Genomic DNA, 26,490 nt, shown 5'->3' with positions numbered 1-26,490 from the left:
CTGCTGCCCTCTGAGAAGGTGCGGAGTCTCGTGGGCGGTTCTGGAAGTCACCGCCTTCGCTTCATTATGGACTGAGTCGTCACCCCTTGGGGAAATCCAGGGTTCGGGTCCTGCAAGCTTCGGGCTACAACAGTTTGGTCAACCCGTCACTACATCAATTTAGAAGCGAAACTTTGAAATGGAAACTTGGCGTCACTGTCCTGAAATGAGAATCGCCACCACTTGCCAGGCAGTGAGACATCACACGCACAGACTGCAGGAAACAGAGCAAAGCCATCACACGCGTGTCGTGTAGATGCCGGTGCCGCCTAAGGCCTGGGAACAGGGGAACGACCACGTGTCGGGAAGAAACTAAAGATCTCAGTGGCCACTGCTGCTTCCTCCCTGACTCAGGGATGAAGAGGAACTGCAGGGGGCGCTGTCTCTTTCAGGACATCCTGTCATTTGGAGAAGGGAGAGCTCCCCCACCCTCCCTCAGGCACAGGTGGGCCCCTCCCAGACCCCGCCCCCCCGCCCATTAGCTCCTCCCAGGCCCCGCCCCACAGCCCCTCTGCCCTCCTAGGCCCCGCCCCACAGCCCGTCTGCCCGCCCAGGCCCCGCCCCACAGCCCGTCGGCTCCCGCTAGGCCCCGCCCCACAGCCCGTCTACCCGGATAGGCCCCGCCCCACAGCCCGTCGGCTCCCGCTAGGCCCCGCCCCACAGCCCGTCGGCTCCCGCTAGGCCCCGCCCCACAGCGCCTCCAGCCCGCGAGGTGAAGGAGCAAGGAGTGGGCGACGAGCCCCTGATTGGCCCACCCGCCCGCAGAGCATTTGCTGGCCGAAGGGGCGGGCCCAGAGGTGCTGACGTCACGCAGGGAACACCTGGGGAGCAGCTGCCAGGCCGCGCAGAGCGCACCAGTGGGCACTGGGTTAAGATGCCAGGAAGTTCAGACCTTGGACCTCACACCCCGCCTCCCGGACCCCGACCCGCCGCCGCTCTGGGCGACTCCGAGCGTGGCTGGAGCGTGTCCTTCGTGGGCTGCGGCTTCCTGGTCTTCTACCACCTCGGGGCGACCCGCTGCCTGAGCGAGCGCGCCCCGCACCTCCTCCGCGACGCGCGCATGATCTTCGGTGCCTCTGCTGGGGCGCTGCACGGCGTCACCTTCCTCGCAGGTGTCCCTCTTGGTATGTCCAGGGCCGCCCCCGGGCTCCTTGCCAGGAGGGGGCGCCCCCAGGCCTGGGCTGCGGGCGACTCCTAAGGTTGCGGGGTGACCGGTGGATCCGAGTTCCGACACGGAAACTGCAGGTGCATCCGGGGGACCCTGCAGACAGATGCCCCCTCCCTCCACTGCGTCCTCTCGCCTTGTGCGCGTGGGCTCTGTCGCCCAGTCTGGGAGGGGGCGCCTTGGGAGCGGCTCCTCTGGGCGTGGGAATCCCGAGCATCTCCTCACCCCACCCCCTTCTGGAGCCGGGGCTTGAAGGACGCCCCCATACCCCACCACCTAGAGCTGCAGGCGGAGGGAGCTTGTCGGAGGAGGCTGGAGGTGGAGCTGATCCTTGAGGTCCACTGGGGAGGCTCTGGGCCAGCTGAGCTGCCAACAGGAAGAGTTGATTCTCCCTGGGTCCCACCGACCCGGATGAGGGCTGTGGCCTGTGTCCCGGGTGGGCACCTTCTTCCCTTCGGGGACTTAAGAGCCTGGAGACAGCCCCACAGCTCCTCCCTGCTCCTGGACCACTGGTGCAGCCCCGCCCTCCTGGGCGCAGACATCTCAGGCAGAAAGAGGGCAGGGCTCTTGGAGACCAGCTGGTCAGGCTTGGAGGAGGTTGGGGGGCCATGATGGGTAGGGTGTGTACAGGAGGGTAGGAGAGCTATCTCCGCTCCTTCCCAGTGTTTCAGGCCCTTCCTCGGGGCTGGAGTGGCCCCCTGGACCCCCGCACCATGCTCACCCTCCACTCCCACTCAGGGCCGCAGGAAATGACAGCTCTTTAAGTTTTGTCAGGATTAACGTCTGTGCATGTGGAAGCCAGTGGGAGGGAGGGGTGTGGGCTGGAGCCCAGCTGGCCTAAAGGACTGGGGTGCAGCCTCCTCGGCTTAGGGTTCCCCATCAGGGGGCAGAGCTGGGAGCAAGGGGCAGTGTGGAGCTGTTGGCACCCAAAGGCCCAGAAGGAAGAGGATGCCCCTCATCAGCCCGTTTCCCTGGGCTCCTCAGGGAATTCCTCATGGCTGCACCCAGGGCTGCTGGTGGGGACGCAGCCAGCAGGGCTGCCTTTGCTCTGGGGACAGGAGTCTCCTGCCAGGAGGGCAGCCCTGCCATTGGAGGGACCTCCTGCCATTGGAGGGACCTGGACTGAGTGGGAGGTGGGGTTAGGGGGCCACCCTGGCTGCCTTCTCCCTGCAGAGGGAGGGGAGCAAAGGGCAGGATGTGACCTCCAGGACGGCCAGTCCGTCCATCCCCCCATCCCCCGGGCTATAGCAGTGCTAAGCCAGTCCTTGTCCCCAAGGTGACCTGGAGCCACCCACGCGGTTGAACGTTTAACTGGGGCTGTGACCTCAGGACCCCAGTGAGGTGCAGAGCAGTGCAGGGGTTCCTATAGCAGGGGACAGGCCGAGCCTGGGGCTGTGCCCGCAGCACAGGGTGAGGCAGGTGAGAGGTACACGCAGGTGAGAGGCGGACGCAGGTGAGAGGTGGACGCAGGTGAGAGGGGATGCAGGTGACCGGTGGACGCAGGTGAGAGGTGGAGGCAGGTGGGAGGGGGAGGCAGGTGAGAGGTGGAGGCAGGTGGGAGGTGGAGGCAGGTGGAAGGGGGAGGCAGGTGGGAGGTGGAGGCAGGTTGAGGGGGAGGCAGGTGAGAGGTGGAGGCAGGTGGGAGGTGGAGGCAGGTGGAAGGGGGAGGCAGGTGGGAGGTGGAGGCAGGTGGAAGGTGGAGGCAGGTGGGAGGGGGAGGCAGGTGGGAGGTGGAGGCAGGTGGGAGGTGGAGGCAGGTGAAAGGTGGAGGCAGGTGAGAGGGGAGGCAGGTGGGAGGTGGAGGCAGGTGAGAGGGGAGGCAGGTGGGAGGTGGAGGCAGGTGAGAGGGGAGGCAGGTGGGAGGTGGAGGCAGGTGAGAGGGGAGGCAGGTGGGAGGTGGAGGCAGGTTGAGGGGGAGGCAGGTGAGAGGTGGAGGCAGGTGAGAGGTGGAGGCAGGTGGGAGGTGGAGGCAGGTGGAAGGGGGAGGCAGGTGGGAGGTGGAGGCAGGTGAGAGGTGGAGGCAGGTGGGAGGGGGAGGCAGGTGAGAGGTGGAGGCAGGTGGGAGGGGGAGGCAGGTGAGAGGTGGAGGCAGGTGGGAGGTGGAGGCAGGTGGAAGGGGGAGGCAGGTGGGAGGTGGAGGCAGGTTGAGGGGGAGGCAGGTGAGAGGTGGAGGCAGGTGGGAGGTGGAGGCAGGTGGAAGGGGGAGGCAGGTGGGAGGTGGAGGCAGGTGGAAGGTGGAGGCAGGTGGGAGGTGGAGGCAGGTGGGAGGTGGAGGCAGGTGGGAGGTGGAGGCAGGTGGAAGGTGGAGGCAGGTGAGAGGGGAGGCAGGTGGGAGGTGGAGGCAGGTGAGAGGGGAGGCAGGTGGGAGGTGGAGGCAGGTGAGAGGGGAGGCAGGTGGGAGGTGGAGGCAGGTGAGAGGGGAGGCAGGTGGGAGGTGGAGGCAGGTTGAGGGGGAGGCAGGTGAGAGGTGGAGGCAGGTGAGAGGTGGAGGCAGGTGGGAGGTGGAGGCAGGTGGAAGGGGGAGGCAGGTGGGAGGTGGAGGCAGGTGAGAGGTGGAGGCAGGTGGGAGGGGGAGGCAGGTGAGAGGTGGAGGCAGGTGGGAGGTGGAGGCAGGTGGAAGGGGGAGGCAGGTGGGAGGTGGAAGCAGGTGGGAGGTGGAGGCAGGTGGGAGGTGGAGGCAGGTGGAAGGGGGAGGCAGGTGGGAGGTGGAGGCAGGTAGGAGGAGGAGGCAGGTGGGAGGTGGAGGCAGGTGAGAGGGGAGGCAGGTGGGAGGGGGAGGCAGGTGTGAGGGGAGGCAGGTGGGAGGGGGAGGCAGGTGGGAGGTGGAGGCAGGTGGGAGGGGGAGGCAGGTGAGAGGTGGAGGCAGGAGAGAGGGGGAGGCAGGTGGGAGGTGGAGGCAGGTGGGAGGGGGAGGCAGGTGGGAGGTGGAGGCAGGAGAGAGGGGGAGGCAGGTGGGAGGTGGAGGCAGGTGAGAGGGGAGGCAGGTGGGAGGGGGAGGCAGGTGAGAAGGGAGGCAGGTGTGGGGGGAGGCAGGTGGGAGGGGGAGGCAGGTGGGAGGTGGAGGCAGGTGGGAGGTGGAGGCAGGTGAGAGGGGAGGCAGGTGGGAGGGGGAGGCAGGTGGGAGGGGGAGGCAGGTGTGGGGGGAGGCAGGTGGGAGGGGGAGGCAGGTGGGATGGGGAGGCAGGTGGGAGGGGAGGCAGGTGGGAGGGGGAGGCAGGTGGGAGGGGAGGCAGGTGGGAGGGGGAGGCAGGTGTGAGGGGAGGCAGGTGGGAGGTGGAGGCAGGTGGGAGGGGAGGCAGGTGGGAGGGGGAGGCAGGTGTGAGGGGAGGCAGGTGGGAGGGGAGGCAGGTGGGAGGGGGAGGCAGGTGTGAGGGGAGGCAGGTGGGAGGGGGAGGCAGGTGGGAGGGGAGGCAGGTGGGAGGGGGAGGCAGGTGTGAGGGGAGGCAGGTGGGAGGGGGAGGCAGGTGGGAGGTGGAGGCAGGTGAGAGGGGAGGCAGGTGGGAGGGGGAGGCAGGTGTGAGGGGAGGCAGGTGGGAGGGGGAGGCAGGTGGGAGGTGGAGGCAGGTGAGAGGGGAGGCAGGTGGGAGGGGAGGCAGGTGGGAGGGGGAGGCAGGTGGGAGGTGGAGGCAGGTGGGAGGGGGAGGCAGGTGGGAGGGGGAGGCAGGTGAGAGGGGGAGTCAGGTGGGAGGGGGAGGCAGGTGGGAGGGGGAGGCAGGTGGGAGGGGAGGCAGGTGGGAGGGGGAGGCAGGTGGGAGGGGGAGGCAGGTGGGAGGGGGAGGCAGGTGGGAGGTGGAGGCAGGTGGGAGGGGGAGGCAGGTGGGAGGGGGAGGCAGGTGGGAGGGGAGGCAGGTGGGAGGTGGAGGCAGGTGGGAGGGGGAGGCAGGTGGGAGGGGGAGGCAGGTGGGAGGGGGAGGCAGGTGGGAGGGGGAGGCAGGTGCGAGGTGCAGACAGGCTTCCTGCCCTGGTGCTGGTCTGGTGCTCTCTGGCCCCTGGAGTCAGGCCTCCCTGGCTCTGGCTCTGAGGGGGGAGGGGGAGGAGAGCGCACCTGGGCCTCTGGAGGCCTTTCCCAAGGCCAGGCCGGGAGCGCGCTGTGCAACAGGAACAGTGCAGGCCGCGCTGTCTGTCATTTTACGTTTCCCAGAGACAGGAAGCAAAAAGTAAGACACAGTGAAGTTAGCCTTGTTCATCCCAATATCACCAAGCGGCACCCTGCTCCCATTTAGTCAGTATAAGGGTGTGTTGAGATATTTTACATTCTATTTTCATTAAGTTTTGAGATCCTCTAACATCTCAGTTTGGACGATGCCCATTGTAAGGGCTCTGCAGCCACGTGAGAACACAGCTCCCTCCGCCCGGTTTCTGGTCTTGCCACAGTCGCCCCGCTCCCAGGCGGCACATCCATCCCCCTGTGGGCTTGTCTCCTCCACAGACCACACCTTGCAGGTCCTCAGAGACCTTGTCGAGTCCGCCAGAAGCCGGACCATGAGCATCCTCCATCCGTCCTTCAACATAGTCAGGTTCCTCCGAGAAGCCCTCCACAGACACCTCCCGGACAACGTCCACCAGCTCATCTCAGGCAAAATGTGCATCTCGCTCACCCGAGTGTCCGACTGGGAAAACGTCCTGGTGTCCGAGTTTCAGTCCAAAGACGACGTTGTGGACGTAAGCGATGGGCCTGTCTGGTGCTGGCAGTGAGGGGCGGTTTCATTCTGGGAGTCACACGGAGAGGCTGGCGCAGGCCACCTGCCCCCTTTCTTACACGGACAAGCACCTGGCCGGCCGGGACGCTGTCTGCTGCCTGCACCCTGTGACGTACACGCTGTGCCCCCCGTGGTCTGGGCCACAGCCTGAGAAACCCTGGGCGCCCAGCACAGGTTCCGTGTTAAAGGATGGCCCCGCATCCTGCAGGCTTGGCTTTGTCCACCTCCTCAGGGCTCTGTCCCTCGGTGTCCCTCCTGCACGGGATGCGTGTTCCTGCAGGAGAACAGCTTGAGGGAAGCCGTGAGAGGTGGAATCTCTTCCTCGGGGCCCAGCCCAGAGGACGTTGTTTGCAAGGTCACAATCCAGTGCATTTGCCTGATGCCTTCATGGGGGATCAATAGACACTTCACTTCACACAGGTCTGCAGTGCAGAGCGGCCTGGCCCATAGAACCAGCTGCATCTCAGCAGCCCCAACCATCTGTCATTGAACCTTGTTTCTGGAAGTTTCTTCTCTTCAGCCAGCACCTGTCCCTCCCACAGGAGTCCTTTCTCTCTGTGAGTCAGTGTTGTGTGCTGCTTAATGCTCTCCAGCCGGTGCTACTCCATTGTGGTCCCTGGACCCGTGTGGGCATCACCTGGGAGCCTGTGAGACTTGCAGTCTGAGGCCCCTCCCCCAAGCTGCTGCCTCGGAATCCCGGGCCGGGGTCCAGGGCCAGCGGGTCGAGCAGCTTGAGTCTGATCCAGTCCTTCCCAGTCAGTCATCGCGTCCACAGCTCCAGGTCCGGTCTGCGATGGCCACGGGGACTCTCGTGGGCAGCAGGGACAGGAAGTTGATGTCCGCAGACTGTGGTGATAAGGCGCTTATACTTGGGGCTGAAATGTGTGTGGTTGTTTCAAAGTTCAGTCAACCCATTAATTAAAGTGCCTACTCTGTGCAAAGAGCACTTTCAGACCAGCTGCTCTTCTCACTCACAGAGAGAAGGCTCAGGGAGGCCCAGGGGAATGAAGGGCCTACTGCTTTGCCTGTGGTTTCACTCCCTTTTGTCTTCACAGGCCTTGATCTGTTCCTCCTTCATCCCTTTCTTCTTTGGCTTAATCCCTCCGACCTTCAGAGGCGTGGTAAGTCTGCTTTTAAACTGTGTTCGCAGGGTGCTGGGCGCAGGCATCCTAGGTCCCCAAAAGCAGAGCCCTGTGTCTCTCAGCCTTGAACCAGAGATTCCATCGCTGCCCCTCCATTCCCACCCACCCCCAGCCCAACCACCTTCACCAAGAATCCACTATCTGGCTTTCTGTTGGACAGGCTGCTTCACTTAATTTTTGTTGTTAAGCCTCAGCAGAAGGTATTTTTTCCATTGATTGTTAGATAGAGCGGAAGGGATGAGGGAGGGGAGAGATAGATGGATGGATGGATGGATGGATGGATAGATAGATAGATAGATAGATAGATAGATAGATAGATGGATAGAGAAACATCGGTGTGAGAGAGACTCATCAATTGGGTGCATCCAGCACTCAGAGCGAGGCCGGGGATCTATCCTGCAGCCCCGGTAGGTGCCGATGACCAGGAATGGAGCCCGAGACCTGTGGTGCTGGGGCTGACACTCTAACCACCGACACACACCGGCCAGGGCAGGGTCACTTCATCTTCCCCGGCGCGCCGGGGACAGGTGCCCGGGGGCCTAAGACTCAGCCGCTCCCTTAAGCCGAGCTTCGCTCTCAGGGTGGAGCGATTCAGTCCCCTCTGGGACTGACTGTCCTTCCAGCCCATGGCTTGGGGCAGAGCTGCCCACAGAGCTACGTTCAGTTCCATCGGCAAGCACTCTCTGTAGGCACCTGCGGCTGATGGCGAGCCCTGCCCGGCAGAGTCCGAGTGGAGCGTGTGCTCTGCGGGCTCTGGGCTGCGTGCTGGGCTGTGCAGCACCAGGGCAGCTCCTTCCTGGGCAGCCGTCACCCACTGAGATGATTGCCTGCCACCCCCCCCCCCCTCCACCCGGACATCTGTCCTGTCTGCGGACAGTTGAGGATGTCACAATAAGGGACACTGGTTGGACAGGTGCAGACTCTCCACATTGTACCGGCCCCGCCTGCCCAGCCGCAGGTGTTGACAGAGGCTCCCCAAGCCCGTCCTCCCCCATAGCCTCTGCCCATAATCTGAGCACCAGGGACCCTGCCAGAGCCTCTGACCGGACGTGTTTCTCTCTCCCTCACAAGCGGTACGTGGATGGAGGGTTTACTGATATTAGATCCTGCTTTGATGACAAGACGACCATCACCGTGTCGCCCTTCCTTGGGGAGCATGACATCTGTCCTAAGGTCAAGTCCACGAACTTCCTGCACATGGACGTGTGCAGCCTCAGTCTCCGCTTCTGCTTGGAGAACGTCCACCTGGTCAACCAAGTCCTGTTCCCCCCGGATGTGAAGGTGAGTGGGGCTGTTTGTTCTGGGGGCTGCAGCTCCGTGCTCTTGTTCGCTTGGGGACCCAGCAGTGTCTCTACGCAAACCAACCAAACTGACCCCTCAATGAGTAGGGACCGGAGAAGAGTCACTTGTCCCTGAAGGTCAGTGGTGCCCCAGGAGGGCTTCCAGGAGGAGGTGTCCCCGAATCACCTGGGGACATTTAAACTCTGCTGCCCCTCAGGACTGTGGTTCTAGTGCAGTCGCCCTTCCTGCTCCACAGGTTTCCCACCTGTGGATTCAACCAACCACACATCAAAAATATTCTAGCCCTAGTTGGTTTGGCTCAGTGGATAGAGCATCGGCCTGTGGACCGAAGGGTCCTGGGTTTGATTCAGGTCAAGGGCACGTACCTCGGTTGAGGCTCCTCCCCAGCCTGGTACTGGCCGTGCTCGTGCAGGCAGAAACCAATCGATGTGTTTCTCTCACATCAATGTTTCTCTGTCTGCCCTCTCTCTTCCACTCTCTGTGAAATTCAATGGAAAAATATCCTTGGGTGAGGATTTAAATATATATATATTTAAATATATACACACACACATACACATACACATACACATACACATACACATACACATACACATACACATACACATACACTAGAGGCCTGGTGCATGACATTTGTGCACTGGGGGGGTGGTTCCCTCAGCCCAGCCTTCACCCTCTCACAGTCTGGCACCCCTCGGGAGATGTCAGCGGACCTAAGCCAGCAGTCGGAAATTCCCCGAGGGGTCCTTAGCACAGCAGCGGAGGCAAGAGAGGCTACCGCCACTACTGCTGTGCTGGCCAGCCGTGAGCCCAGCTTCTGGCCATGAGCCCACAAGGGGAGCACACTGACCACCAGAGGGCAGCTCCTGCATTGAGCGTCTGCCCCCTGGTGGTCAGTGCACGTCATAGTGACCGGTCGTTCCGCCATTTGGTCAATTTGCATATTAGGGTTTTATTATATAGAACTAGAGGCCTGGTACACAAAAATTTGTGCACTGGCAGGGTGTGTGTGTCCCTCAGCCCCACTTGTGCCCTCTCAGTCTGGGACCCCTCGGGAGATAACGACCTGCTGGCTTTGGCCCGCTCCCGGGTGGCAGAGGGCAGGCTCAATCCCTAGGTGCAGCCCCTGGTCGGGCTCAGAGCAGGGCCGATTGGGGAGTTGGGGTGCCGCCCCCTGTCACGCACAGAGCAGGGAGGATCGGGAGGTTGCGATGCCACCCCCATTCACGCTCAGGGTAGGGCTGATTGGGGGATTGGGATGCCTCCCCCTGTCACACTCCAGGCAGGGTCGATGGGGAGGTTGTGGTGCCACCACCTATCACGCACAGAGCAGGGCTGATCAGGGGGTGGGGCACTGCCCCCTGTCACGCACAGTGCAGGGCCCATCAGGGGGGTTGGGGCTCCGTACCCTGTCACACACAGAGCAGGTCCGATCAGGGGGTTGGGGCGCTCCCCCCTGTCATGCACAGAGTAGGGCCGATAGGGGAGTTGGGGCACCACCCCCTGTCACACTCAGAGCAGGGCGGATCAGGGGGTTGGGACACTCCCCCCTGTCACACTCAGGGCAGGGCCAATGGGGAGGTTGCGGCTCCACGCCGTCACACACAGAGCAGGGCTGATCAGGGGTTTGGGGAGCTCCCCCTATCAGGCACAGAGCAGGGCCAATCAGGGGGTTGGGGCGCCTTCCCCTGTCAAGAACAGAGCAGGACGGATAGGGAGGTTGTGGTCCCACCCCCGTCACACACAGAGCCGCAGGGCGATTAGGGGGTTTGGGCACTGCCCCCTGTCATGGTGCTCCAGGGGCCAGGAGGCCTCACGGCTCCACTGATCCCGGTGCCGGGAGGCCTCGCGGCTCCGCTGATCCCGGTGCTGGGAGGCATATTACCCTTTCACTATATAGGATAGAGGCCTGGTGCATGGGTGGGGGCCGGCTGGTTTGCCCTGAAGGGTGTCCTGTATCAGGGTGGGGGTCCCGCTTGGGTGCCTGGCCAGCCTGGATGAGGGGATGATGGCTGTTTGCAGCTGGTCACACCCCCTTCAGGGTGGGGGTCCCCACTGGGGTGCCTGGCCAGTCTGGGTGAGGGGCTGAGGGCTGTTTTCAGGCTGGCGGGTGACTGAAGCTCCCAACCTCTCCTTTTTTTCTTTTTTTTTTTCTTTATTCTGGGATTTATTTACCTTCTATGGCTGTCACTGGAACTGAGAGCCGGCTTTAGCTCTGAGGCTCGGCTCCAGCTCTGAGACCTCAGCTGCTGAAAGTAGGTATCTGGGTTTGTTTGGGTTCTATAATTGAAACACTGTTGCAACTCCAGCTCCACCGGCTGGCTGAAAGCATGGGGTTAGTTTAGCTTCTATAATTGCAACATAGTTGCTTAGAGTGCAAGCTCAGAGCCCAGCAGCAGCAAGCGGGGAACCTTGGCTTCCTCCTTCACTGGAGCAAGGAAGCCTCCTGTTCACTTCAGCTGCCTGGCTGCCGGCAGCCATCTTGGTTGGCAGTTAATTTGCATATTGCCCTGATTAGCCAATGGGAAGCGTGTCGGAGGTATGGTTAATTACCATGTTTGTCTATTATTAGATAGGACTAGAGACCTGGTGCACAAAGTTTTGCACAGGTGGGGTCCCTCGGGGTGGCCTGTGGCGATCGGGCCAAAACCAGCAGTTCAACACCACCTGCCACTCCTGCCTGCCACGCCTGCTCATCCCAGCCCTACTGCACCTGCCACAGGCTCACACCCTGTCAGTCACGATCAGGAGAGGCTCGCACCGCCCAGCAGTGCTCACTAACTGTGAGCCCTGCACCCAAGGGGGGGCGGCCTGGGATGTGATCAGCCCTCCAGGCAGGAGGTGGTGCTTGCCAGCCCGGGATCAGGATCCATCCCACTTACGTTCATACCATTTGTTGGGAGCCACCTGGTGGCCGCTTTTATATGGTTTCATCTTTGCTGAGCATCTAGGGAGGGGAAGCGGCCATGGCGTCTGAGGCCGACTTCCAGGAGGCCGGTGGTGCTGTTGGGGATCTTGCCAGCGGAGTGGTCTGTCAGTGCCTGGCCCGTTCTCCGGAGATTGGACCTGCAGAACTACTGAGGGAGTGTGGTGGGCCACCAGGACGGGTTGGTCAGCTGAGGGCGCTCCTGCTGTGGGAGCGCACTGACCACCAGGGGGCAGCTCCTGCATTAAGCGTCTGCCCCTTGGTGGTCAGTGTGCATCATAGCGACCGGTCATTTGGTTACTTAAGCGTGTGTGTGTGTGTGTGTGTGTGTGTGTATTCCAGAAAGTCCCAAAATGCAAAACTTGAATTTGCCCCTCGCCGCGCCCTACCCTGAATCCACAGAGTGACGTGGAGTCGGGTGCCTGCTGTAGCCTGTGTGCAAACCCTGCACCATTTACGTGAGGGACTAGAGCGTCCATGAATGCCGGTGCCTGAGAGGAGCCCCGGACCAGTCCCAGATCCTGGGGAGACTGTGGGTGCAGCCTGGGAGGTAGGATGTGTCGCGATTCCCACGTGATCTTATTCGTGGCCACGGTCACGAACCACGCAGCACTGTGGTGGCTGTAGTATGCCTTCCCACCCCAACAGTAAGGGGATGTGTGGACATGGGCCCTAACGGGGCTTGGGGGCCCAGGAGGCTGCAGGGAAGTGGGCAGGACAGTGAGCAGCCCGCAAGGGCTCCCCCTGGAGGCAAGGCCGGGCACCAGCTGGTTGGTGTGGGTGGTTTGTGCACAGAGCAGGGGAGGCAGCTGTAACTGTCCCCCAAGGACCAGGACAGGCCTGTCATGCTGGGTGACAGCAAAGGCCCCATGGAGGGGTGTCGTTCCTGCCCAGTCCTTGTCCGGCCGTGCCCGGCCCATGGAGGCAGCTCAGAGTCTGAAGGCGTCTTCAGTTTAAATGAACGAGGCTTAGCGAGTCGCCGGGAGTTCACTTGCTTGCTGGCTTCCAGGTGCTGGGGGAGATGTGCCTGCGAGGGTACTTGGATGCGGGCAGGTTCCTGGAAGAAAAAGGTATGTATGAGCTGGGGAGCAGACGAGCCCTTTTCTCTAAAAAAAGAAAAGAAAAAATATATATGGTTTTATTGGTTTTAGAGAGAGGAAGGGAGAGGGAGGGAGAATCCGCAGCGCGGGCAGTGCGCTGGCCGGGAACAGACTGTGCCCTCCGGGTTCATGGGTTGAGGCTCGTCCACTGAGCCACACTGGCCGGGCCAGATGAGCCCTTTGCCTCCGCTGTTGGTCAGCAGCCTCGGAAAGCCCCAGCGCCTGTGCCCTCACTCGGTGAGGGGTCGGGCTCCTGACACGTTCGCGTGGAACCCGCCGTAAGATGTGTTCGGGGCTGCTTTTCTTCGATGCTACACGTTGGCTCCTGTACTGACCGCGTCCATTAGTCTGAGGCCGAGACCAAGGAGCCCGTCTGGTCACCAGGACCTGCACGTGTTACCCACTCAGGAAGTGTCCACTGTGGCCCTTCCAGGTGCCACGCACGTGGCTGAGTGCGGGGGCCCTGCCACCAGGAGCTCACTCTGGGGATGGATGACGTGTGGAGGGATGACATGCAGAGGGCGGGACAGGATGTGGGCTGCTACAGGGCCACACAGGAGGGAGCTGCGAGGCCTGGGGGAAAGGAGGGCTTCCAGGAGGAGGTGACTCCACTTTGGAGATGGATAGGAGGGGAAAGGCCTGTGTAACTGCAGCGGCTGAGAGATGGACAGAGGAGAGCCGCCAGCTGGGGCCCGTGCGCGTGGTGAAGCCTGCACTGCAGCAGTAGGGAGCCACGGAGGCTGCTGAAGCAGGAGGGAGGGAGGCCAGAGGGGAGCGTGGGAAGGCCCCTCTGGATGTCTGGTGGCCGCTGGCCTCCTGTCATGGGTGGGTGGGTGTGTGAGTCATGCCCCCTGTCTCCGTGCCCCGCGTAGGCATCTGTGACAGGCCCCGTCCGAGCCCGAGTGTGCCCTCGGCAGCGCCCGAGTTCCTTCCGTTCTCCTGGGAAACCGCGAGCCCCGAGGCTTCCCCGGGGGCGGCTGCCTGGCAGGGGAGGCCCGAGGTGGCCGAGCTGCTGGCCCACCTGCGTGTCAGCCTCCGGCCCTGGGACGAGAGCATCCTGGAGACCCTGTCGCCCAAGCTCATTGCGGGTGAGATGCCTCTGGCGGGATGGCAGGGTGCTGCTCTCTGTTGCTGAGGCTCAGAGGGCTTCTCTCCGGGTTGGGGAGGAGGTGATGCTGCCACGGGGAGGAGAGGCCCCACCTCCTGGCACCATCTCCCCACCCGGGAGCCTTGCTCAGCCTCCCTTCCCCGTGTGCACGGCCAGAGAAAGCCACACTCCCCGTGAGCCCGTTGGGAGTTAAGCAGGCATGCGTCTAGTTCCTGGGTCCGGGCGCACCCAGACCACCATTCTTCCAGAACACCATTCCTGCCTGGGCCCCGTCTCCATGCCTTCTTTCTGGAAGAGCCTGTCTGCCTCCCCTCCCCCAAACCCTCAGCTTTGAACTTGTCCTTGAACGACGGTAGTGCATTTGATCATGTCGTCAGACACCAGATGGACCAGGAGTGCAAACCAGATGCTTTCAGGCACTGGGAGAAATTCAAAGATAAGCAACACGCTGGTGCCCAAGTTGCTACGATTTGAGGGTCCTGAGGCCACGACGAAGGGGAAACTGAAGCCAGGGCTCCAGGCAGAAGAGGGGGTGTTGGGAAAGCCCATAAGGCGGGTGGGGTTGGGGGTCGGTGTCTCCTCCAGGGAGAGCTGCCAGTGGGACAGTTGATCATGGGCCCGTGGCTGTCCCAGGGCTGTTCTGGCCGCACTCCCTGCTCCATGGCATGGGCCCGGCTTCTGATTCTTTGGCAGCAGGATCTGTGTGTTTCACTGGAATTGCAGGCAGCACCTGGGTGAGGTTACACTGGGGGGAACGCCCCTCCCCCCAATGGTATCTTTCAGGCCTGAGTGAGGCACTGAGACCCCGAGGTGGCTGCTGGAGCAAGATCTGCAGCTTCCTACCGGTGAAGGTCATGTCTTACGTGATGCTGCCCTGCACGCTGCCCGTGGAGTCCGCGCTCGCGGTGGCCCAGAGGTGAGCAGTGTGGGCGGCTTTGTGTCTCGGCGGCTGAGTGAGGGTTAAGGGAGAGCTCGCCTAAGGCCCCACGCCTGGCCTGGCTCCGTGCAGGGCAGTAGGGGTCACAGTCTATAGGGTCTGTCCCTGAGACGTGCCTCATGCTGAGGCCTGGCCCAACCCACGTCTTTCTTTTTATTCATTTTTTATTGATTGATTTTAGAGAGTGGAAGGGGGAGAGAGAGAGAGAGAGAGAGAGAGAGAGAGAGAGAGAGAGAGAGATCATTTTGTTGTTCCACCCATTTATGCATTCATTGGTTGATTCCTGTGTGTGCCCTGGCCAGTGATTGGACCCACAACCTTGTCCTACCCAGATGATGCTCTCAGCCAACTGATCTACCTGGTCAGGGCTGTCACCTCCTTTGCCGTTGCTGATGGAGGCTTGTCACTTCTTGCAGCTCCGCCCTTTTATTTGGGGACTGTATCCCGGGGAAGGAGGGACTTGAGGCAAACAGGTGTGCACCCGGAGTCCTGGGCATTTATTTTACTCAGCTTTCTTCCAGCTGGCTTGGGTGTTTACTTCCTTTTTAGTGGGTTAACCTAGGGTGTCCATCTTACTGGTATATTTGACTAGAGGCCCGATGCACGAATATTCGTGCAAGAATAGGCCGTCCTTGCCCCAGCTGCCAGCACCGGCTTCCTCCGGAAAGACATCCGGAATGATGTCCGGTCTAATTAGCATATTACCCTTTTATTATTATAGATTTTATTATTTAAGTTTATCTCTATTGTTGAAAGTATTACAGATGTCCCCTTTTCCCTCCATTGGCCCCCTCCACCCTGCTCCCACCTCCTCCCCAGATCCTCCCCTCACTTTTGTCTGTCCGTGGGCTGTGCATACATGCACATAAATGGATTAGCCTCTCCCCCTTCCCTCTAAATACGTCAGTCTGTTGCCTGCTTTGATGTCTAGATCTTTTTTGTTCATCAGTTCAGTTTATTTCATTCATTAGCTTCCACATAGGAGTGAGATCATGGGAACTTGTCTTTCTCTGACCGGCTTATTTCACTTAGGGTAACACCTCTATGCTGTCTCAAAGGGTATGAGATCGTACTTTTTACTGCTGTGTAGTATTCCATGCTATAAATATTCCACAGCTTTTTTATGACTCATCTGCTGATGGGCACTTGGGCTGTTTCCAAGTCTTAGCTAGTGTGAATAACACTGCTATGAATGTAAGGGAGCATACGTTCTTTCTGATTGGTGTTTCTGGTTTCTTAGGGTATATTCATAGAAGTGGGATCACTGGGTCAAATGGGAGTTCCATTTTTAATTTTTCCATAGTGGCTGCACCAGTCTGCATTCCCACCAGCAGTGCACGAGGGTTCCCTCTTCTCCAAATCCACGCCAGCACTTGTTGTTTGTTGATTTGTTGATGGTAGCCATCTTGGCAGGTGTGAGGTGGTACCTCATTGTCATTTGGATTTGCATTTTTCTGCTTATTAATGACGTTGGGCATTTTTTCATGTGTCTCTTGGCCATTTGTATGTCCTCTTTGGAGAAGTGTCTATTCAGGTCTTCTACCCATTTTTTAATTGGACTGTTTGTCTACCACTTGTTGAGTTAGATGAGTATTTTATACATTTTTGGAAAACCCCTTAGCAGATGTATCAGTGGCAAATATGTTCTCCCATGCAGTGGGCTCCCTTTTCATTTTGATGCTGGTGTCTTTGGCTGTGCAGACGCTTTTTATTGTGGTATATTCCCTCTTGTTTAGTTTTTCTGTTGTTTCTCTTGCCCTAGGTGATGCATTTTGAAGTCTTTTTCGTCAGATATGAGTATTACTACCCCAGGTTTTTTTTCTTTCATTTCCATTGGCATGGAAAATTCTTCCATACCTTCACTTTCATCCTTTGGAGTCTTTTGTTCTGAGGTGGGACTTTGTAGACAGCCTATATATGGGTTACATTTTCCACCCATTCAGCCACCCTATGGGTTTGATTGGAGCATCTGAGCGTTTACATTTGAGGTTATTACGGATGGGTGCTCATCTGTTCCCATTCTTATTCTTTATGCCGGTATTTCCCCGCCTGCCCCCCCCACCCCCCCACCATTTCCTTGCTTTTCATTACTTTGATTACGTCATGCCAGTCCCTTCTGGCCTGAAGTGTTTCTATTGAGAAATCAGCTGACGGTCTAATGGGAGCTCCCTTGTAGGTAACTTTCTGTCTCTCTTGGTTCCTGTAAGATTCTTCGTCTTTAACGTTTGCCATTTTAACTTTGATGTGCCCAGCTGTGAGTCTTTTTGGGTTCATCTTGATTGGGACTGTCTGTGTTTCCTGAACTTGAGTGCTTCAGTCCATCTTTTAAAGTCCAACCCATCCTTCAAAATCCAGCTCCGTTCGTCCACCCATGGACCTTCCCAGGTCCCTTCCCGCCCCAACAAATTAGCATCCTGTTCCCACGCCATCTTTCCCTGTGCGGAAGTTCAGGCACTTATCAAAGCCAAGGCATGGGCCCTAGCCCGTTTTGCTCAGTGGATAGAGCATCGGCCTGTGGACTGAAGGGTCCTGGGTTTGATTCTGGTCAAGGGCACATGCCTGGGTTGTGGGCTCAATCCCTAGTAGGGAGCTCACAGGAGGCAGCCAATCAATAATTCTCTCTCATCATTGATGTTTCTATCTCTCTCCGTCTCCCTTCCTCTCTGGGGCAGCCTTGCAGAGACGGGTACCCGGGACCCCAAACAGGACCTCCTGCCACGGTGTGTCAGCCCGGGTCCCAGGTCCTCCGACCCTGGTCCTGGGGGTCGGTGACACTCTAGATGCAAGATCCACCACAGAAAGCGCCCTATTTTAAAAATTAAAAAGAGTTCTGTGCCTTCACTCAGTTTAAAAAAAAAAAAAAAAGGCCAGGCGTGGGGTCCTTTGGGGTCCAGGGGCAGGGAGTCTGTGGAGGTTGTGGTCAGGCTTCCTCTGCTGGACTTGCATGCGGACACGTGCAGTCGGGCTGGTGGAGGGGGTGGTGTCTGCACTCTAAGCTTCAGGCATCTTGCCTCGGACAAGCAGAATCCGGGAAATCCAGCCTTCTCCTGTGATTGCCATGGAAACCCCTCGAGCTATCCTGACTAAAGAGCGGCCGAAGTTTGGGGCTTTTAGGTTGGCTTGTCCGAACCCACCTTCTGAGGATTTATCCGATTGGGATTAGACGTGAACCCTGCAGTTTAGTGGCACAAGGGGCCTGTTGTTAAGCTGGCTGCCTTTCGTTCAGCTTTTGTTTGGTTCACTTCGTTTGGCTTATCTTCCTGCTGACACTGTGTGTGTGGGCGTGTGTCTGTCTGTCTGTCTATCTGCTTTTATCCTGCAGGCTGGTGCTGTGGCTTCCCGACGTCCCTGCCGACGTCCGGTGGCTGTTGTACATCACCTCCCATGTTTGTTCTCGAGGGATGACGCATCTGCTCCCCACGTCCTCGCGGGTGTAGATGGACAAAGAGAGCAACAACTGTTGCTGTGTGTCAGTTACTCTTATTGAGTTTTATTGATATCCCGAAGCTCTGTCCTCTGACAGGGCCTAGAAGCCCAAAAGGAATGAGCACACCCAGCACCAAGACCTTGGTTTCTAAACACCATTCCCCGCAAATGGGGGAAAACTCTGGGGGAATGACTGATTGCGGGGCCGAGCAGGACAAGCACAGGGTGAGCCTGGAACATCGGACGGCAGAAAGCAAGTGTTGAAGGAAAGACGGAGACTCGTCCAAAGGATTCAGGAGCCAGCTTGGCTAACTCTGGGACAGTGTGGACACCAAAACACATCATTTGAATAACAGGTGGTTCATGGAATCGGAGTCTAGCCCGGCCGGCGAGGCTCAGTGGATTGAGCGTCCCCCATGCACCAGAGGAGCCTGTGAGTCAATAAGTGAGATGAAGGAATAAATACAAGGAGGAGAAGGCAAAGCTCTCCCCTATGTTAATTGCTAAGTGATCACCGTAGAGAATGGACAGTCCCTTTGCAAGATTCTCGATAATAAAGGCGTTAGCCAATAATCATCAATAGAGGCCAGGAACAGGATATTGACCTGGTTTCCGAGTATCGCCCTCACATTGACTATTAATTACAAAAGTAAAACATAGGTTACAGGGGGCTAACCTTGCAAATACAACCATAACCAAGCATCACATTTATATAGTCACAATAATGGGACAGACTGACATCACCTGCCTCCAGATATGATCCCCTAAGGAGGACATGCATGTGAAAGACCTTCCAAGATGTCCCATCCTAACACTCAGAATCTGGGAACATGTTATCTTACGTGTCAGAGATCTTTTTGACAAAGATGTGATTAAATTAAGGATCTTAAAAATAGGTTATTCTCGATTACCTGGGTGGAGGCATGTAATTGTACTTCTACCTCTGCTGGGGTCCAACCCCAGCAGGTCCAGGAGTCCCCAAAGGTGTGGACGGAGTCGGCGAAGAGGGAAAGACTCGGAGACAGCGTTCAGTTGATCAGCAGCCTAGCCAGGATCTCTAGCCAAGTTCTGGTCAGGATCTCCAGCGAAGTTCTGGTTAGGATCTCCAGCCAGGTTCTGTGTCCATGTTCTCTTGCTAGGTTCTCCAGCCAGGTTCTGTAGCCATGTTCCCTCGCTAGGTTCTCCAGCCAGGTTCTGTCCAGGTTCTCCAGCCAGGTTCAGTCACCAGGTTCTAGTCAGGTTCTCTTGCCATGTTCTATCCAGGTTCTGTAGCCAGGTTCTGTCTCTAGGTTCTTCAGCCAGGTTCTGTCTCTAGGTTCTGTCTCTAGGTTCTGTGGCCAGTTTCTGTCCAGGATCTTTTGCCATGTTCACTCGCTAGGTTCTTTCTCTAGGTTCTGTCTAGGTTCTGTGTGTAGGTTCTGTGTGTAGGTTCTGTGTCCTGTTGTCTTGTTACATCTGTATTTATACCAATTGATTCCAATCCTATCAATCTCTATTCCAAAGGTTAGGGCGTTTCTTATCTCCATTCCAGGGAGTAAAGATTATGTAGCTCAAGCATGATTGTTCATAGTTAAAGTGATTAATTACCCGCCTGGCACTTAGTTAAGGGGTTTTATTCCCCCCCTAACTTCAGGGGGAAATCCCTACCTGGGGAAACAACCTTTCTCGGAGAGGTGACCTTGGTTAACACACATAGTGCCAAGAAGGTGAGCAAACATATTAAGAACAGTATGTCGCCGAAACCGGTTTGGCTCAGTGGATAGAGCGTCGGCCTGCGGACTGAAAGGTCCCAGGTTCGATTCCGGTCAAGGGCATGTACCTGGGTTGCGGGCACATCCCCAGTAGGAGATGTGCAGGAGGCAGCTGATCGATGTTTCTCTCTCATCGATGTTTCTAACTCTCTATCTCTCTCCCTTCCTCTCTGTAAAAACTCAATAAAATACATATAAAAAAATTTAGAAAAAAAAAAGAACAGTATGCCATATATGCCAGGTCCCTTGAAACAGCAAGGATGGACCAGCTCCCGGCATACCTCACATGTAGAGAGGGAGGCAAAGGTGTCTAAAGATCTCGCAGAGCTGACTTTGAAGATGAGGAAGGGGCAACAAGCCAAGATCTGTGGGCGCCTCTAAAAGGCAGGGAGGGGGGTCCTCCCTAAGGGCTCCAGAAGGAGGTAGCCCCACAGACACTGTGACTGTGACCCAGTGAACCCACTGCAGACTGCGACCGCCCCCACTGCGACCCAGGAAACCTGTGGTTTCCTTAGCCACTTAGTGTGTGGTCATTTGTTCCAATGGCAACAGGAAACCAATGCACATCACTTCTGTAGAATTCTGGGCGAAGATGCATAACTTGAGTGAAATTATGAGGAAACATAATTTAAGGGATTAAATACGGTTAAGGGACATTCTACTAAATAACCTGCCTGAACCCTTTTCTTTTCGTTCTTTTCTTTTTTCTCTTTTGGTTAATCCTCGCCCAAGGATATTTTTTCCATTAATTTTAAGAAAGAGGTGAAGGGAGAGGGGAAGGAGGAAGAGAGAGAGCAAGAACGGGAGAGAAACATCAGTGTGAGAGCGAATCATGGATGGTTGCCTCCTGCAAGTGCCCTGACTGGGGCCAGGGATCGAACCCGCAATCCACCTACCTGCCCTTGACCGGGAATCTAATCCACGACCCTTCAGTGTGAGGGCCAGCGCTCTAACCACTTGCCACCCGGGCCAGGGCACTTGAAAAAGTTAAGATCATGAAAGACAAAGGCAGTTTAGCCCTAGTCGGTTTCGCTCAGTGGATAGAGTGTTGGCCTGCAGCCTGAAGGGTCCCAGGTTCAATTCCGGTCAAGGGCACATGCCCAGGTTGCAGGCTCGATCCCCAGTAGGGGGCGCGCAGGAGGTAGCCAATCAGTGATTCTCTCTCATCATTGATATTTCTATCTCTCCCTCTCCCTTCCTCTCTGAAATCAATAAAAGTATATATTGAAAGAAAGAAAGAAAGAAAGAAAGAAAGAAAGAAAGAAAGAAAGAAAAGAAGGAAGGAAGAAAGACAAGGGCAGTTTAAAGGAGACCAAAGGAACATGGAACTGAGTGCAGTCCCTGGCCCTTGACCTGAACCTGGCCTGAAGGAACAATTGACAAAATTTCCGTGTGAGCTGAGAATTAAATAGCGCTGTGCTGGTGATACACTTTCCAAGTTTGCAAAGTCCTTGTTCTTAGGAAAAACACCGAGATATTTAGGAGTAAAGAGGCATAAACAGGTGTCCCAACCTAATTATTGCTCCAGAAAATCAGTCTCTAGCCCCATCTATCCTTCCCTCTACCTGCATGACTATCGAGCAAAGGTTTCTGTGGCAAACGTCGCTGGTTGGAGAATCTGAGCGAAGGGGACATGGGCCTGGGGTTTGCACATGTGGTCAGTGAGCCACAGGCCCAGGCGCCTGGGAAACAGGAGGAGAAGGAGCGGCTGGCGGCCCCAGACCCGGCAGCAGACAGAACCTGCCCCTCCCTGCCCCCAGCTCCGGCTCCATCCGGCTGCCTCACGGGCTCCTAGGGGGTCAGCATCTCCCCAGAGCGGTTCCCCCCAGAACCCCAGACCCAGACTGGAGAGCCGGACTCGCGGCTCACAGAGGCCTCTGCTTGAGAGAAGTCACTGCCCCCCGGGCCTCAGTCCCCCAATGCAAGTCGGGAAATTGACCTGCAGCCTTTGTAAGAATGAGGTCCGACTTAGCACACACACAGGCCCTGGGCGTCCTGTGGATGGCTGTCCATCCGTCGATGGAGAAAAGGCGGAGTGGCCATGAGCTGCTGGGGCTCTGGTCACTGTGGAAAAGGGGGAGCAGTTTGTGGGGCACAGCAGGCACTAGGAAGCGCGTGTCCTGTGGGTGCGCAGCGTCCTGTCCACCGGCAGCGCAGGCTGGCGTGGCCAGGCGGCCCCTCCCCACGGCCCAGGCCCAGCATGGAGCCCGGTGCACAGGAGGTGCTTGTGCCAGGAACACGCTGTCCCAGGAGGTGGACAGAAACAGGCAGCCTGGGGCGGGGAGGCCGCCTGTGGGCCCAGCTCCAGGGGAGGGGGGCAGGGGGCAGCGGGCAGACCCAGGACCCACTCTGAGGAGCCGAGGAGAAGCCGCCCACAGACACTGATTGAAGCCCTCAGGCCACCGGCTCTGAGGCTTTGCCACGAGACACCTGGACCGGAGCTGCTCTGGACACACGGACGCACGGCCAGCAGAGCTGCTGGTGTGCTCAGGGCAGAGAGCGGCCAGACCCAGACAGAGGGGCCAGGAGGGGGGAGGGGGTGCCCCCAGGGCTCCCTCAGCTCCCAAGTCCTCCTGGTCCCAGGGAGGAGGCGAGGGTGGCAAGGGCGTGTCAGGGGCCTTTCCAGGCCGGGCACCGAGCACAGGGCTTCCCAGCCGCCCTCCCAGTCCCGTGAAGCCGGGCCTTATGCCCATCTCCCAGCTGAAGGGACTGGAGCCCAGAGCTGCCAAGTGTCTTGACCCGATGCTCCCCGTCCTGCCGGCAGGATTGGAATAGACACTCCTGTGCGACTCAGCCCCGTCTCTGCTTAAGTGGCTCCTGGAGTGACAGGCGGCCTGGACCCATTTGTGTCCGGTTTCAGGGGAGGGCAGCCTCCTGGCCCTCAGCTGCCCCAGCGTCTGGATGGCTGGGCTCGGCGGCCAGCATCCATGGCCGCTCTGTGAGCCCAGTCCCTGCCTCCAATGAGGAGCACTGCGCATGTGTGCGTGTGTGAGAGGGCTGGGGTTACCCTCCGGCGCCCCTCTCCCTGCGTAGGGGTGCACCGTGCTGTGAGGAGCCCGGCTGAGGAGGGTTGGGGCGCAGGAGGAGGTCGGGCCAGGACAGCACTGCACTCACCAGCTCGTACGGACTCCACGTGGCTGAGCAGGGCCACCTTCGTGAGCTGGGTGGGGGCAGCAGGGGGCAGGGAGGGCAGAGCCGGTGGGTGGGTAGCATGGACCCCGGGAAAGCCCAGGCGACCGAGGCCCTGTCTCCGTCCCTCCTGCACTGACTCACCTGCAGGCAGGTCCCTGGGGCCGCGTGCAGGGGGCCCAGCCGGGCGCAGTCAGAGGCTGTGATGCTCTGAACCCTGGGAGGGACCCGACCACAGCGGAGGAAGCCCAGGCCCCTCACCGGCTGGGCCGCCTCGGGGGGCTCCGCCTGAGACCCCGCGGGGCCCTGGGGCCGCTAAGGACCCAGTTCATCCTCAAGGCCCCTTCCCATCCCCCCGTCCTCGGCCAGCCTTGCTGGTGAGGAGCCCTCCTTCCCATGGGCGGGGCTGACTGCTAGAATGTTCCTCCCTGTCCCCTCGACCGCTGGTTCCAGCCCAGCCTTCTGAGAGCCCGGAGCTGACTCGCGCCCTCTGTCTGGGGCAGCCTTGCAGAGACAGGTACCCGGGACCCCAAACAGGACCTCCTGCCACGGTGTGTCAGCCCGGGTCCCAGGTCCTCGGACCCTGGTTCCCGGGGGTCGGTGGCACTCTAGATACAAGATCCAGCACAGAAAACACCCTCCCGGGTGGCGGCAGCTAACTGTCCCCTCCTGCCCTGTGGACCCTGCTCCTGGTCATGTGGCCTCGGGTGTGGGCCTTGCAGACGCCTGGTCGGGCTGAGAGCTGGCAGGCTGGTTCCAGCCCCTGAAATGCCCGCCCCCTTCACGAAGGCTGCCTAGCCCCCCAGCCTGCTCCACGTCTACCAGGCACCTCCCCCTTCAAACGGAGAACCGCACGGTCCGACAGAAAATAAAGCCAGCCTCTCCGTTACTTTTAAATTTCTAGCCAGAAAATGAGACTCTCTTCAATAATGGATTTTATCTAACTCAGTAAATCCAAAATATTACCATTATGACTTGTCATAAATATAGAAAAGTATTATAAGAGAATGTATTCATTTTTCCCTCTGTCTTTGAAACCTTTTGCTCTGAAAACGCATCTCAATCCAGATAATAATTCTCAACGGCTGAAGTGAAATGTAATCCTACCAAAACAATACACCGTGTTTACTGGGAAAGCATGGCACGTGGTTTTGGTTCGTAAATTTAGATTTTAAAAGCAGAAAATAATCCAGTCCTTGGGTGCATCAGCCACACGTGAAGAGCTCCGTGGCGAGCCTGCTGGACCGGGTGTGGCTAGACCTCGAGGAGGAGAAACTGACGCCTCCGGCACCTCCTGCCTCCCAGGCCCCGGTGTCTCTGAGACCAGAGAGCAGGAGGCCGCCTCCAGGGAGCCCGCCGTCCAGCGGGGAGACACACAGGCTGGAGCAGGTGATGCAGTGAGAGTTCCTGGGGGGGAGAGGGGGGAAGCAGGTGTTCAGTGGGGACAAGTCCGAGGGCCTTCGGAGACAGCCCCACCTTGCAGCTGGGCCTTGGAGGTTAAGTGAGAACTTGCCAGGTGGGAAGAGGAGGGGGAGCAGAGGGAAGAGTCTGAGCAAAGGCCCCGAGGCAGAGAGGGGCAGGAAAGGGGAGAGTCCTCTGGGGCAGGCTTGGGGGAGGGTGAAGGCCTGGGACTCTCGGGTTCCTGTGTATTTTGTGCATCAGGAATTGGGATTTGCAAGTTTGGGGATGGCTGTCTGAGATCTACGGAGATGGTTACCCCGAGGCCAGTGTTGCAGAGAAACATCCTATGGAACGTGGGTTCACCCCACAGGGCACTGGAGGGCCCTCAGACTCCGTGAGGGGGCGGAGAAACGGCCCCTGCACCACAGATGACGGCCAAGCCTGTCCAAGGCCCCGAGGACCCTCCGCTCCACCGCTGGGTCCCTCCTGCCGCCCCATTCAGTGTCTGTCCATCTAGGAGGCGGCGACTGGGAGATGAATGGGGCTTCCCGGGGCTGGAAACCGCCAGTTTGATATGATCACATCAGTAGGTTCACTTCTAAAACACTCGCCCGGTTGTTCATTCAAAACCAGTGCACTTGGCCCTGTGTACGTGCACGTTAGCCCTGGAAGGGGTGGCTCAGTGGGTTGGGCATCACCCAGTGCCTGAAAGGTTGCCCGTTCCATGCCAGTTCAGGACACATGCTCCACTAGGGGGCGTGCATGAGGCAAATGCTCAATGTTTCACTCTCACATCCATGTTTCTTCTCTCCCTTCCTCTCTAGAAATCAATAAACTCGAGGGCACCCCGGTTTAAGGGCGTTTTGGGGTGCACATATATACCCCCAAACAAATGTAAACTCAGAGGTGCAGTCAGGATGCTGGGAAGGCTCCTGTTTTCCTAGATGCCACCTCTTCATGGGGGGCGGGGTAGGGGGAGCGGGGGTAGGAGGCTCCAGTGACCCAGCTGGGCTCCCTCCACGGTGCCCCTCGGCTTCCAGAATGGGCCTGGGGGTCTCGCTGTTTGAGGAATGGGCCCATCACCCACCAGAGCACCATGGAGTGAACTGTGTCCCCCGAATTCCTCCTGAAGCCCTCGCCCCCGTGGAATTGTATTTGGAGGTGGGGTCTCTAAGGTTAAATGAGGTCACGAGGGTGGGGCCTGATGCCCAGGATTAGTGTCCGTGAGAGGGAGCTCACTCCACCACGAGCAGGGCTGACAAGTTTTATTCCTCCCTCGTCCTGCCCACGGCAAGTGCGGGCAGGCGGCGCCCAGGGTCTGGGACAGTCACCCACAGGGTGTGCTGTGGGGAGTGGGGAGGTGGCAGGTGGGTCTGCGGGTCCTTCTGGGGCCTGGCCAATGGCCAGTCGCAGTCTCCGCGGGTGTGGGCGTGGCGTGCTGGGTGGAGTGAGTGGTGATGCCCGTCCTACGCACGTGAGGGTGGCCCGTGCACCTGGTGACCTGCAGGAGGCAGGCGAAGCCCCGGGTGCAGACGCCCCAGAACAGAGTGGCACTGGGGCCGGGGGAGGGGAGCAGCGATGGTTTTTCCAACGAAGAGGGAGATGCTGCAGTGGCCGAGGCTGACCGGGACCGGCGGGGACAGAGTAAAAACCACACGCACACACACACACACACATATGCACACACACACACACACACACACGCAGGCGCACACTGGGGCTCTGTAAAAAACGCGCGGCCTTCACACGATGCTCTGCCGCCCCCGGGCCCCCTCGAACTCCGATGCGCCCGACCCGCTGCGCCGGCCAAAGTCAATGAAGATGCCTTCGGAGTCCGAGTCCACGGACTCCAGGATCTGGTCCACCAGGTGCTCGGGGCTGGAGGAGGGCGGGGAGCCGCAGGCGGGCCTGGGCTCCGGGGGCTGCGACGGGGGGTACAGTCTGCTGGGGCAGGGCCCCGACTGGGCGCCCGGGGAGGGTGTGCAGTCCCCCGCGGGGCCCTGGCCGGGCGCGTCGGGGCAGGACGTCATCTCGGAGACGGAGTGTCGGCGGATGCCCGCGCCCCCGGCCGCCGTGCCCTCGGCCTCGTGCTCGGCCACGGGGTTCAGCAGCGGCGTGTTGTAGCTCTTGGAGCGCACCACCGGGTTCTTGGCCAGGACGTCCCCGGAGCGGGAGCGGCGCAGCAGGTGCTTTTCTGCGGACGGACAGACGGACGGACAGGCGTCAGGCTAGGGGCCGGGGGAGGCCACGGGGCAAACCGCGGCACCCGGGTGTCCCAGGCCCTTCCTCCTCCAGACCCCGCAGCTGCTCCTGAGCGCATGGGCCGGGCACGGGAGAGGCTGCCCAGCGAGAGGCCGGGGGCGG

At 59.1% G+C, this 26,490-nt stretch overlaps 2 protein-coding genes across 4 annotated transcripts in view; one reads left to right on the top strand and one right to left on the bottom strand.

Moving 5' to 3' along the window:
* Nucleotides 1–913: 913 nt before the first annotated feature.
* On the top strand, nucleotides 914–17,856 carry LOC308514732 (1-acylglycerol-3-phosphate O-acyltransferase PNPLA3-like; the record flags this gene model as incomplete). The annotated part of the gene is made up of 8 exons (XM_081084995.1): nucleotides 914–1,163; nucleotides 5,634–5,866; nucleotides 6,960–7,025; nucleotides 8,118–8,327; nucleotides 12,284–12,344; nucleotides 13,247–13,462; nucleotides 14,266–14,398; nucleotides 17,742–17,856. 8 exons carry the CDS (start codon nucleotides 914–916, stop codon nucleotides 17,854–17,856), a joined length of 1,284 nt encoding a protein of 427 aa, XP_080941121.1.
* Nucleotides 17,857–25,374: 7,518 nt separating this feature from the next.
* Nucleotides 25,375–26,490, bottom strand: part of PRR5 (proline rich 5) — a 44,493-nt gene continuing 43,377 nt past the window's right edge. For all 3 annotated transcript variants that reach the window (XM_081082978.1, XM_081082977.1, XM_081082979.1), the window contains one exon: nucleotides 25,375–26,320. In XM_081082978.1, coding sequence (XP_080939104.1) covers nucleotides 25,869–26,320 — 452 coding nt within the window. In that variant the 3' untranslated portion in view covers nucleotides 25,375–25,868. The remainder of the gene's footprint in view (nucleotides 26,321–26,490) is intronic.

The sequence above is a fragment of the Myotis nattereri genome (genome assembly GCF_964212035.1).
Source record: "Myotis nattereri genome assembly, chromosome: 2".
Taxonomy (NCBI): Eukaryota; Metazoa; Chordata; class Mammalia; order Chiroptera; family Vespertilionidae; genus Myotis; species Myotis nattereri.
The sequence above is the reverse complement of the archived record's forward strand: the minus strand, read 5'-3'. Positions and strand labels throughout refer to the sequence as shown.